General features: G+C 33.9%; 1 protein-coding gene across 1 annotated transcript in view; it reads left to right on the forward strand.

Moving 5' to 3' along the window:
- Positions 1 to 8,085, forward strand: part of zgc:63587 (septin-2) — a 26,957-nt gene extending 18,872 nt beyond the window's left edge. The window contains exons 8-12 of the mRNA XM_026268984.1: positions 3,133 to 3,234; positions 3,314 to 3,459; positions 4,650 to 4,733; positions 4,818 to 4,875; positions 6,542 to 8,085. Of these exons, the coding sequence (XP_026124769.1) occupies positions 3,133 to 3,234; positions 3,314 to 3,459; positions 4,650 to 4,733; positions 4,818 to 4,875; positions 6,542 to 6,610 (459 nt within the window). The 3' untranslated portion in view covers positions 6,611 to 8,085. The remainder of the gene's footprint in view (positions 1 to 3,132; positions 3,235 to 3,313; positions 3,460 to 4,649; positions 4,734 to 4,817; positions 4,876 to 6,541) is intronic.
- The last annotated feature ends 5,500 nt before the right edge of the window (positions 8,086 to 13,585 follow it).

Raw genomic sequence — 13,585 nt, forward strand, 5'->3', positions numbered from 1 at the left:
AGTCATATTAACTTGTTTGCTACTTACATTTGCATTGAACAGTACAGCGCTGTCCTAAAACCTATTTGAAATTTCAATTTAGAAAACTTTTTTAAAAGGAAACCATAGAAAATTAGTTTTCTGGACTGCACTCATAAGAAACATAAAAATGTATCTTATTGTTGCTTTATATATATTTTTTGGACAAAGTGATTGATTGATTTTTTACAATTAATTGATGAATAGTAGTACAAAAGAACAATGTTTATTTGAAATTGAAACCTTTTGTAACATTGTTTGTGTCTTTTCACATTCATTAGTTAAATATATCCTCACTTAATAAAAGTATTAGTTTTTTCAAAATATTTCTTTTTTCATGCATTCAGACAGATTTGGTTGACACGTTGTATGCAGTTTGATTGAGCACTTAACGTGAGCTTGGCCCATTCGTAGTCTTGCTCCGTCATGACTCATAATGCATCCTATGACAAACAAATTACAAGCATAATATGTGAAATCCACTTCCTTTTTCATTCCGGAGCCATGGAGAAACTCCTGTGCCATTGTTTCAGGCCAGACTCCAGGTGCCTCTGCCAGCCACGTGAACACGCTGCCAATGCATACACATTCAGCCTCAGAGAAAGACAGGCAGAGCTAATGATTGTGTTGAGGCCTGCGCCGATAAGTCACTTCAAGATTCTTAGTGTTTGCAATAAACCGTGGAAAGTCCTCGTTTCCAGACACTGGGAAATAACTTTTATCAGCATGCAACTGTGTGAAAGGTTCTTGATGTTGTGCTTTTTGCCTTTTAACATTAACAAATTAATTTGTCTATGAATTCATCCCTTTTTTCAAGACTTGTCCTTTATCTTGAAAAAAAGGGGATGAATTTATAGATATATAATATTTTTTACCTTTAAATTTATCATGCGAAAGCACAAATGAATTTTGCATATTGATCTTGTTCAATTTACATTAGTGTTGGTTCTAGATTTATTTATTTTTTTCCCATTGGTGAATTGCTAAATATACAAAATACTTTGTTACATTGTTAATTTTTGTTTAGTTTGTTTAGTTAAAATTTATCACAGCTTTATTTTTGTTAACAAAACAACAATTGTTTTAGTTACCAATAAAAACTATTTTGAAAGCTGTGTTGCAACATTCTACTGACTATTGCATTTCACATTTTGACGCTGGTAATTTAATTACAACTATTTTATATGCATTTTAAATTAGCCTATATTTCCTGTTTATATTTTCAGTAATGTTTTTTATGTGCTTTTTTAATTTAATTTTTTGTATATTTATTATTAGTTTTATAAAAAGTTTTGTGTTACTTTAGTAAGTCATTTTAGTGCATCAAAACTCTAAAAATACAATTTAAGCTTTTCTTAGTTGGCTATATTTCTATTTTTCCACTTGATATTTTATTGCAGCTTTATTTCAATTAACCGAAGTTTTTTTTTTTTTTTTTTTTTAAATAGTTTCAGTTTTGGTTAACGTCATCAACACTTATGTTCATATGCCATTGTGGTGCAACTGTGTTGCGAATCCACTGACCAGCCGCTTATGAAAATATCTTTTTGCACATTCCCTAATCTGCTTTTCTTGTTTCAATTTTCATGTACAGCCATATCTTAACTCCCTTTCCAATGCATTAAAAATGTCTCTATTGTGCCATTTTTCTTTGTTCATTGTAAAGCAATGTGTTTATTTGCCCATTTGGAGGTCAAGTCATTCAAAAATGTCAGTATCTCCACACCCCAGATCTGTCACGAATGGGAAAGATGGGCCGTTATAAATCTTGCATGCTTATTTCCTTCTTCATTTGTTCGATATAGTTTGATCAGACGAAGCACATTTACGGTCACGCATGTGTTTATTTGGACTGATAACACACAATGACACCCACACAAACAATAACACACACACAGTCCGGTGCGAACCGGTCTCGCTGCGGTTCCTCGCTATGAAAACAGGATCATAACAGGAGGGGGTTTCTGTAAAGAGCAGCGGAGCAGGAGCAGCCTTCCCATTGAAACGCATCCCTGCTGAGATTACATGAAAGCGCTGAGAATGTCAGGAAGAGGCTGCTGGTGGCGTCACTATGTAATGGCATTGTGAATGTGCTTCTTAGAAGAGCAGCTTTGAAGTTAGAAAAATAAACCCTGAAGTCTGATCCGCCACAGGTGCTTCGGAAATGTGGCTTTTTTTGGCTTAAGCAAAGCTATTTTTCAATCTCATATTCAATTGAGCAGTTTGTTCTGACACACTGAACTGGGAATATCTCCCAGACTGCTTTGCATCATAGTTTGCACAGGTTGGGGTAAGTGATGCCCTGATCTGTTATCTGACTTCTTTTGACTCCGTACGTCTGGATCCAGTGGTTAGTTTACATTGTGTGATTCATACGATTCCTGTTTTTAGCATCAAAGAGTTTCCTCCGAGCTCTCTGAGAACGTGCTGAGAGAACGTTTCAAATTCAAGACATGAACTCGGACTAGTCTCGGTGTTTTGGAAGAACATTCAGTGCAATTACTAAACTAAAATGGAATGGCACAGGCATCATAAATCAGTGAAGATTTACCTTGTTTTTATCAGTCAGAGTCATTTCATAACAGTTGCTACAAATATGTAACAGCTCAGAAATCTTTGTGGAATTACCTTATTTTCTGCCAAGGCAGTGAAGACTTTTTAATTAATTATGGGCCTATCAAATGCCCAAAAGCCACATTTGTATATATATCTACATGTGTAAATGCTATTTTTATATGAATAATTTTATAAATAAATAAATACTATTTTTATATAAAGTGGTTAATACAAAACAATCCGGATTATTTTATTATTTGTGTTATGTGTGCCGATGTGCGTGTGTAGGTCCAGTAATATATTTGAATGTATTTAAAATGTAATTTATTTCTTTGATCTAAGCAAAATTTTCAGCAAAAAAAAAAAAAAAGTGAAGTATAATTAAGATATATATATATATATATATATATATATATATATATATATATATATATATATATATATATATATATATATATATATATATAATTATAATTTTTTTGCATTCATAATTCAATTGATTCAGTCACACTGAGATGAAACAACATAACAGAGTTTATAATTTATTTTTTTTGTCAGATTTTGGATGAGATCGGTGAGCATGGGATCCGGATCTACCAGCTTCCCGACGCTGATTCGGACGAGGACGAAGAATTCAAGGAACAGACACGTGTCCTAAAGGTCAGAGGTCAAAGTGTTTAAGTTTATCAGTGCCTCCTGAAGGCTTTGATTGAAGTTGAAGGAGTGTGTTTGTGTGCAGGCCAGCATCCCGTTCGCTGTGATCGGCTCCAACCAGCTGATAGAGGTGAAGGGGAAGAAGATCCGCGGACGGCTGTACCCCTGGGGGGTGGTGGAGGTGGAAAACCCCGAACACAACGACTTCCTCAAACTGCGCACTATGCTGGTGTGAGTACACACACAAACACACACACACATACACACACACACACACATTGAGGTGTCTTAACCTCCTGAGTGTGAGAAAAGTGAGAGCAAAAACAGAAAAATCATACTGTTTACATGACATTTTCCACCCTCTGACCCTTAAGAGTTCAACACAGTGTTTTCACTGCTGCACCTTCCAGACTTCTAGATATAAATAACCTGTTTAACTCTTCACATGCCTAATGAGTAAAACTGTGGGTTTGCACAAACACTTTATAGTGAGATAACAAACCGGTAAAAAATGAATTGTATAAAAATATTTCATTCCATACACACACATATATATATATTGCATGAAGTATATTAAGCCTATTTTATGACCATTAATACGGATGCATTTTTGATGCACGTTTTCACTCCAGATTCTCTTTAATATTAGGTAAATGCATGATTTATTCTCAGTGATGTTTCTTGTAAGCCATGTGTCTCAGTACTGTAGTTCACTGAAAAGTGTAATACCTTCAAATCAGCAAAAATATGTAAAATACAATACAAGAAACCACCATGGTGTTTAAATACTCTTTTGCATTACATTGATTGAAATTGAAGAAAATGTCTATATAATAAAACTCTTTTTAGTGGTAAAATAGGATTCAATTTCTTTATTCAGAAATATACTTACTTATTTTATATAAATAAATACCGGTATATTAAAATGTACATATATATGTATATTTGAAATAATATATGAATTAATGTAGGGTAGTCTTTGTCATCTACATTAATAGGAAATTGAGGAAAATGTGCTAAATTATATGAATGTAATGTCTCGATGAAGAAACTATTGATGGCTTTAATTTATTTGATCAAAAATATAATTTATTTAATGTGCATTTATATATTTGAAATCAATGATATAAATTAATGTATGGGTTTCTTGTGCTACATTATCGATAAATTGTGCTTAACTGTAATAATAATAATATCTTCTCATTGAAAAATTGGTGGTAAAATATGCTTTAAAGTCCTAATGCATCAATATAATTTCCTTTTTTCTTTGCATTGATTTTGATGTGAAACATGACCTGGATGATCATGTCTAACCATACAACTATCTTAATGCAGTTTTTGTGTGATTGTTGGCTTGATTTTTCTATGTGTTCTCTAGTGCCCTCTGGTGATGATACTTGTGTGTGTGTGTGTGTGTGTAGGACTCACATGCAGGACCTGCAGGAAGTCACTCAAGACCTCCACTATGAGAACTTCCGTTCAGAAAGACTGAAGCGAGCTGGCAGGTATGTCAAATCAACAAGTAAACCCAGTGGCAGATCATCACCCTGTCTGTGAGTGAACGTTTGCTGTGCTCTGTGTTCCCGCAGGGCGGCTGATGAAGATGTGATGGACAAAGACCAGATCCTCTTGGAGAAGGAAGCTGAGGTGGGTCACAATGCACATGAATTTGGGATTCTGGCTACTAACTCAAAGCTTCTATTACCTATCTGTATACGTATGTTGTGTTTAATTCGTGTGTGGTATTCTGGCCTATGGGAATGTATATCGCAGCCGGGTGTGGACTCAATCAGAGCAGTTTGTAAACATCCATGTCTGCACAGGAAATGACACCTGCTTCCTGTAGGACAGAGCATACAGAAACACTTGCAATGTAAAGAGTGTTTTTGTTTTTACTGAGTTAATCTACCAAATTTCCCCACTAAGATAGTAAAACCTGAAATCAGCTACATGATTGGATAACGTACTAACCAACCTCTAAATATTTACACGTGCAAAATGGGAGGATTTTAGGTTTCAGGGTATGTTTAGAGGATAGAAAATATCATTAGCTCTCTATAAAAACTACAAAACATGAGTGAGTTTTAAGCATCATCTTTAGTGGTGTATTTAGATGAGCAGTTGTGTACGGTGTGTGGTGTAATTATCATGATTGTTGTGATTAGACCTTAATTAGAGACTGCTGGGTAATTGTGTTCATGTTTCACTGTGTTTAAGTGTACGTGTCCATCTTGGATCTTCATGAGGTGGCACTATGTTAGAGTTTGTGCTTTAAAGTGTGAAAATAACATTTTTAGCTGGATAAATGTATTATGCATTGAACACCGGATGCCATGTTATATTGCAATGATGCATAAATAAATACAGTAAGATAAAATACTGTAAGAGCAGTAATGTTGTGATATATTGTTACAATTTCAAATAGCTGTTTTCTTATATATATTAAAATGTAATTTATTCCAGTGATGGTAAAGATGAATGTTCAGCATCATTACTCCAGTCTTCAGAAATCATTCTAACTTACTGATTTGCTCCTCAGATATCAATTATTATCAGTGATCAATTACTAATAATGGTTCTCAGTTTTACTGTTTAATATTTATGTTGAAACTTCTGAGAATGGAAAGTAAAAATAAAAAAACAGCATTTGTTTGAAATAGAAAACTGTCACTTATGATCAAGTTAATGCAGAATTGCTGAATAGAATTTTAGAATTAGATTTAATAAAATTCTAGAATATTTTAGAATTAATCCCATCCAAAATAAAAGTGTGTACTGTGTACATTTATTATGTAGACTCTATATAAATGCACATGCATACAGTATATACCTTTTCAAATGTTTACATGTCTATATTTATATTCATATAAATTATATTGTATATAAATATATTTAATATATGACCCTAACATATTTTTCTGAAATTTATACATGCACGTGTGTAAATATTCACACTACACACACATATATTATGTGAACAAAAACATTTGTTTGGATGTGTTTAATTGCGATTAATCGTTTGACAGCACTACAATATATATTTAAAATAGAAAACAGTTATTTTAGATCGTAATGTTTCACAACATTAATGTTTTAGAGTATTTTTGATCAGAGAAATACAGCCTTGTGAGACTTCTATTAAAAACATTGAAAATCGTATTATTCCCAACGTTTTACTGGTGTGTGTATATATATACATATATATATATATATATATATATATATATATATATATATATATATATATATATATATATATGTGTAGTGGAAACGTGCAGAAACAGTCTCTCTATCAGTTTTTCCTCTCTTGCAGCTGAGACGCATGCAGCAGATGATCGCTCAGATGCAAGCTCAGATGAAGATGAAACCAGGAGATGACTAAGTGTGTGTGTGTGTGTGTGTGTGTGTGTGTGTGTGTGTCTATTTGTGTCTTGTGGGAACAGGAAGTGCCATCTGACTGGAGGTTACATTGTCCTGCCTATTTCTAAACACTATATGCTTGTCCAATCCCTCATGTTTATCAGATTAATGGAACGTAATTTTAATGTCGTTTAATTCATATCACTATCATAGCTCAACTCATACGAACAACCTCAACGTGAAACAAACACTTTAATCTGTCAGGTTAAATGCTGTTTATAATGTATATCACCTGTAGCCAATCATGGTTTTATTGGCAATGTTCAGCATATCTGTAGATTTTTTTTTTTTTTTTTTTCTGTGCCAAACACTCTTTTTAAGCTGCTTTGCTTGTACCAGTCATGCATCAGACTGGCATATGTTTACCTGATCACCTCGTCAATACTTTAAAAAGCATATGCATGGGATAAAATAAGAGGACGATGCACTGGTAGATGCACCTGGCCAGGTTTACAATTTTAGAAAATGTACCTGTTCATAATCATCATACATGCACACAGACATGAATTAATATCAGAGTTTGTTGGATTGGTGTTTGAAAAAGCGGTCACGTGTTAGCACATACAAATTTAAAAGTATCGCTAACAAATAAACATGCTCTCAAATCATGTTTCTTTTAAATGGCATTGATTTGAGCTGTGTTTGGCAGCACTTCCCTCTAGTGGACTATACAGACAAACAACCTAGAAAGCACATTAAACTACATTTTGGGTCGTGAAAATACTAAGACTAATGGACAATCTCTTGACATCCTGTCAATAATGATGCAAAATCTGATCAGCTTGTTGAAGGGAGATCAGTTAATAAAGTGGAGCAGCAAATACTGTTCACCTTTCTTATCTGTAGAGTGGAAATCTGATAAAATGACGGTAAAGTTATCTGTTTATTGTGGATGCACGGGTTCAGCTGTTGGTTTATTTTTTGATTCACAGAAATGCCTTAAAACTCCATTTAGAGACATTTCTTTTACACTTTTATTCTTACGGTTTGGGGATTGTTTTCTATCACTTTTTCATTGCTTGACTTTCACTTTATTTACTACTTAATCATTGATATCTACCGCAGGGATCTTTATATTTCTTGTTTAACAGCTGGAACATTTATAACTGTATGTTTTAAAGCTCATCTAAACGGTACAAGGTCTAAGAAACGGACTGAAACGCACCATCACTGCCTGCACATTGATGTCTGAGTCATTTCACTGCATTGTAGGGAGCTATTTGACTAATTATTAATGTTATGTCTGCTGTAAACACACTGATTTTGTTTTGTTGTATTTGTGGTTCAGCCCACTTATTTTGATTGGGTTATCTCCTGTTTAGGGCTCTTTTAAAGGATTAACACAGTTACAGTGTGGTACAGTAATGCTCACTTCTCTGTTTTACATGTTCCTTTTTGTATTTGCAGATGTTGAGAAATAAATCACTTTCGGAGTCATTTGTTTTGAATGCTTTAGTTTCTTGCAAGTATAAAGTCTCAGAAATGGTTTTGTAAATATCATCCAGGTCTGTTTGTACACCATAAATACTATTTAGCTTAACAAGGATTTTTTTTCATTAACCAATTTTTGACTAGTTTTGTTGACCCTGCAAAAACAACCTGCAAAACTTTTTTACATTATTATTATTTTTTTAATTATGTGAAATTAATTGACACCAAATGTAGTTTTTTTTAAACTACTTATTAATTTTTAGATATTTATAAAATTAGGTGCAATAAAAAATGTTTTACTTTTTTTATTAAAACTAAAATTAATTGACACAATTAATAATTTTTTAGTAAATGTAAACATTTCGGGGTTTTTTAGGTAAATTTACAGCATGTTTTTATTAAGTAATGCAAAATGAATTGACACTTAATATAGCTTATGTTTTAACTAAATGTAAACTTTTAGATAATTTTACAATTAAGTACATTTCAAATGCATTTTTGAAATATAAACATTTGATTTTTAGATAATTTTCACGGTAAATTTAAAATGTGTTTTTATTAAAGAATGTAAAATTTACACCAAAAATACCTTATTTTTTTTAGATCTAAATATTTTTATGTCATTTTAAAATTAGCTACATTTAAAATCCTGAATTAATAAAGCAAATTCTTTAATAAAAGCCTTGAATATCATTGCTATAAAGCTATAGATTTATAAAGCAAATAAACACATTTAATTATTTGATTTTTGGTTTAATATATTGTTTTATATTTAACCTTATTTATATTTGTTTGTACACAGCAAAAAACGTTGGGTTGTTCTTTTTAACACAACCGTTGGGTTACACATGTTGGGTCAGTGAGTTGGGTTATCTTAAAAATTGTTGGGTAATTTTTTTTTCGTCGTTGGGTTATTTTTAGTCATAACCCAACTGTTGGGTTGAATATGTTTCCCGCTTCACTCCTGTTCCAATTTTAACGGTCCAGTCAGAGACTCAGCGCGGACATCAGCGGCAGTCTGCCTGATTATGAAGGGTAAGTAACTGTTAATATAATCGTACGATGTATATAACTGTCATAACATTAAGTAATGTGTCTGATACGTTCATTTCTTGTTTTTATAAACGTAAAAAAAAGTTTTAATTCCCTTTATTCCGTTTGTTTCCCCCAGATAATCAGATCGATTGTAAATGAATGCTATTCCTGTTTGTTCGCCGGTATTAAAAGATTAGCTGCAAAAAATGTTTAGACAAGCATACATGGAAGTGACGTCATCGGCCCGAGACGCAGCTCACTGATCCAGGTCCTGTCATGATGAGCAGAGACTTTCGAATGGATCGTGTATCTTTATTCGGTAGCATTAAAACATTCATGTTTTCGTTTTATTTACTTTATTAACAAATGTATGTGTGTTAGCAGCGTTTGCTCAAGTTAAATTAGTTGTTAACATGAACATCTGCTGTTTATTTCTCTCGATTTGGGATCGCAAATCATTTGATTCAGTTCGGGAGTTTGTAGCGGGTTCGCGAATCATTTGAGTCAATTTGATGATCGCGAATCATTTGAATAAATTCGGGAGTTCGTAGCGGGATCGCGAATCATTTGAGTCAATTTGGGGATCGCGAATCATTTGAATAAGTTCGGGAGTTCGTAGCGGGATCGCGAATCATTTGAATAAGTTCGGGAGTTCGTAGCGGGATCGCGAATCATCTGAGTCAATTTGGGGATGGCGAATCATTTGAATAAGTTCGGTAGTTCGTAGCGGGATCGCGAATCATCTGAGTCAATTTGGGGATCGCGAATCATTTGAATAAGTTCGGGAGTTCGTAGAGGGATCGCGAATCATCTGAGTCAATTTGGGGATCGCGAATCATTTGAATAAGTTCGGTAGTTCGTAGCGGGATCGCGAATCATTTGAGTCAATTTGGGGATCGCGAATCATTTGAATAAGTTCGGGAGTTCGTAGCGGGATCGCGAATCATCTGAGTCAATTTGGGGATCGCGAATCATTTGAATAAGTTCGGGAGTTTGTTGCGGGATCGCGAATCATTTGAGTCAATTTTGTGATCGCAATCTTTTAACAGTATCAAGTATATTAAAAAACTAAACAAATCGTGCCTAAAAAGTGCATGCATCTAGGCTAATGTTAAGTTACATGATGAAGTCATACTAGTGCGCATGTGCATTTTGAGTGCGTTCTTTCACTGCATTATTCGGTGTATTCAAATGCATTTATGAATGCATGTGAATGATCACAAAATTCAAGATATGAACCCTTTTTGCCAAGGGGCAAGGAACTCGACCGGAAGTTGAAGTCGGGTGGGGGCTGCCATCTTTTAGCAGAACTTCACTTGCGTTAGCATTCCCATTGACTCCCATTCATTTTGGCGTCACTTTGACAGCGAATAACTTTACATCTGAGGCGTTTAAAGACTCTGTTTGTCCATTATTTATTTCTAAAGATACACGACAATGTATAAAGGGCTCCATTACCTTCTATGTTACATTATGGCCCCGTATAAATAGTTTTTGTAAAAAATAGGCTAACGATTGCGTCATAACCACTCGGCTCTCTTTCGCATTACCGTACAGACAGGAGGAGAAGCTCGCAGGCAATTAACTTAATATGGCGTACTGGCGTTACATTTTAAAATACTATACAAAATAATTAATCAGAATACTTACTCCTGCTCATTCACGACAAAGAACTCCCCGCTCAAGCTCGCCGTCTCTGCAAGATTAGCGATGGCAGTTTGCACGCACAGCTACTAGAAGATTTACATCTGTCAGACAGTTGGCTGACGTCGTCAAGCTTCGTTTGAGTCTGCGCGTCAGAAACGGAAGTGCTAAAAAACGCTAAAACCGGGCTTCATTTGTCTCAATTGAGTTCCAATGGGGTCGCTGTGTCCATTTCTTTTACTGTCTATGCTTTTTGCCAAAAGGGTCCTTTCTTGTCATTATAGAACCTTTTTAGCATAAAAGGTTCTTTGGAGTTGAGTAAAGAACCCTATGGTTCTAAATAGAACGCCAATGATCCCTTTCTTCTAACAGTTTGTTGTCACGACTAACCTTTAAGAGGGGAGCGTAAAACAGAAGCCATGTTCTTCTTAGCACACCAGCACTAATTAATTGTAATGTTACTGTAAAAGTGTTTTTATGATTTATTCATATTGAATATTGTTATGCATCTATTGGAATACCCTATAATTACAGCAGTTTCTCTTATAAAGCTAGATTGATTGACATGTTTTTAAATGTGTTTATACTTATGTTTTAGACAATGGACTTTTTCATGAAGGAAAAAATGCAACAATAGAATTTCTGCCTGTTAACTGAAACATCTCAAGGTAAGTAACCTATTTAAATTAATAATACGTAAGTTTTCAATTTTATTGACCTATGACTTCCAAAAATTATGAAAAAGGACAAATGAGGTGAAATAAATGTATTGTTGCATTCCGTCCAACAAAGCTTCCTTTCATTTACAGTGTACTTTTGTTCCTCCCTACAAGTCCAAATCAGTCAAAGTGTAAAGGGTGGTAAAATTTACTCACATTAGCCGCAAATATTGCCACAAATTTTCTGGAGGGAGTGAAAACTGGTTTAGTCTGTCTCTTAGTGCAAATGATAGTAGATCCCCACAAAGACTGTGAAAATGTAAACTGTAAGCTTAGCATTTTTTTTTTACTTGTCTGTAAAATCTCTGTACTTTTGTCATTTAAAAGTCTTTGTGCAGACATTTTCTTTAAAACCCTTCCTGCCATCTGCACCATACCACATTAATGGAAAAATGGTGTGCACATCATACACGGAAATGAAGCGGTCCTTCATTGACATTCAACCTTTAAGTAAAAGCAACAATTAAAATTACAGTGCCCTGTGTAGTCAAGTCACCTTTATTTATTTTGTATAAGACACACGTTATACAATACAAATAGTCCCAAGAAGATATTTTGAATAAAGAAATGATGACAGAATTTTAATTTTTGGGTGAATTATCACTTTAACCAATTTAAATTTGCTATAGCTTTTAAATTCACTCATTTGTGAAGTGAGTTCATCAATGAAATATCATCACAAGGCATGTTAACAACTTATTATTATTTTTTTTTATTCTTTTAAGGTTGGCACTAATTAGTGCTGTACTTGAATAACAAGACAAGCCAGAATCCACATGTCCTGGTGCTTGGTGACAAGGAAATCTCCTCCCAAGTTTTTATTATATTAAAAGGTGCAGGCGATGGAACAGAAGACGATACTACAAGCAGTCGATCTGTGTTTTAAACTTTTCTTTGTATATGACATCTACTACCCAAAGCCCTCTGCTCATATTTGAGAGTTTTTGTAACACACAGTCTTTAATAGTTTCTTCTGAACACTGTCTCCTCCTTAAAAACTTTGTATTTAGTAATCAGTAATAAACTTTTTTATTTTATTGATCATCAGTAGGTCCAGCAATATGTTTTTTATTATTATTACTTGATTTTATGATTATTATTTTTTTTATTATATGTTATGTTCATTTTATTTGAAATCCGTAATATTTGCCAAGTGTGGTAACCCATATTCGGAATTGGTGCTCTGCATTTAACCCATCAAAGTGCACACACACAGCAGTGAGAAGTGAACACACACCTGGAGCAGTGGGCAGCTATAGATCCAGTGCCCGGGGAGCAACTGGGGGTTCAGTGCCTTGCTCAAGGGCACTTCAGCCATGAGTATTGAGGGTGGAAGAGAGCACTGTTCATTCACTCCCTCCACCTACAACTCCTGCCAGTACAGAGACTCAATCCTGTGACTTTCGGGTTACAGGTCCAACTCTAACCATTAGGCCACAGCTGTGAACTTTATTAGCACATTTGTGTGTTTTGATATGAATATGAATCAACACATTTGTACATCTTGAAAATGTCAGTTTTTACACGTTCTTGTATATTTAAATAAGATATTTTTAAATATATTTATAAATGTGTTACTTGCATATTAAAATAAAACATGTAAGTTAAAACAAAGCAGTTTCAAAATATGAGTAATTGTTAATTAAAATACTGATGTTAATTTATATAAATAATTAACTCAACTGTTGGGTAACTTTTAACCCAACAGGATTTTAACCCAATGGGTTGGGTTGAAATAATCCATAGATGGGAAGGTGCTATACCAACCTATAGTTGGGTTAATTGTTAGGTTATTTTTAACCCAACATTTTTTAGTGCGTAATGATTTTAATGTACGATTATTTTAGACAAGCTAAATTTTATATTTCTGCAATGCAAATTTTGTATTTGCCAAAGTTACGTTCAACAGCACTTTTTTTTTTTTTTTTTTTTTTTTTTATATATATTGCCATTTATATTTGAGTAGTTTTTTTTTTTTTTTTTTTTTTTTTTGCAAGACAAAAGAAATACAAATACAAAATAGCACTGCATTGTCATACAATGACACAAAAAACACGTTCAACAGCACTGTTGTGGAGTCCTGTCAATGAGTGACGTGTCTATGGGCG

This window comes from Carassius auratus, chromosome 8 (genome assembly GCF_003368295.1).
Source record: "Carassius auratus strain Wakin chromosome 8, ASM336829v1, whole genome shotgun sequence".
Taxonomy (NCBI): Eukaryota; Metazoa; Chordata; class Actinopteri; order Cypriniformes; family Cyprinidae; genus Carassius; species Carassius auratus.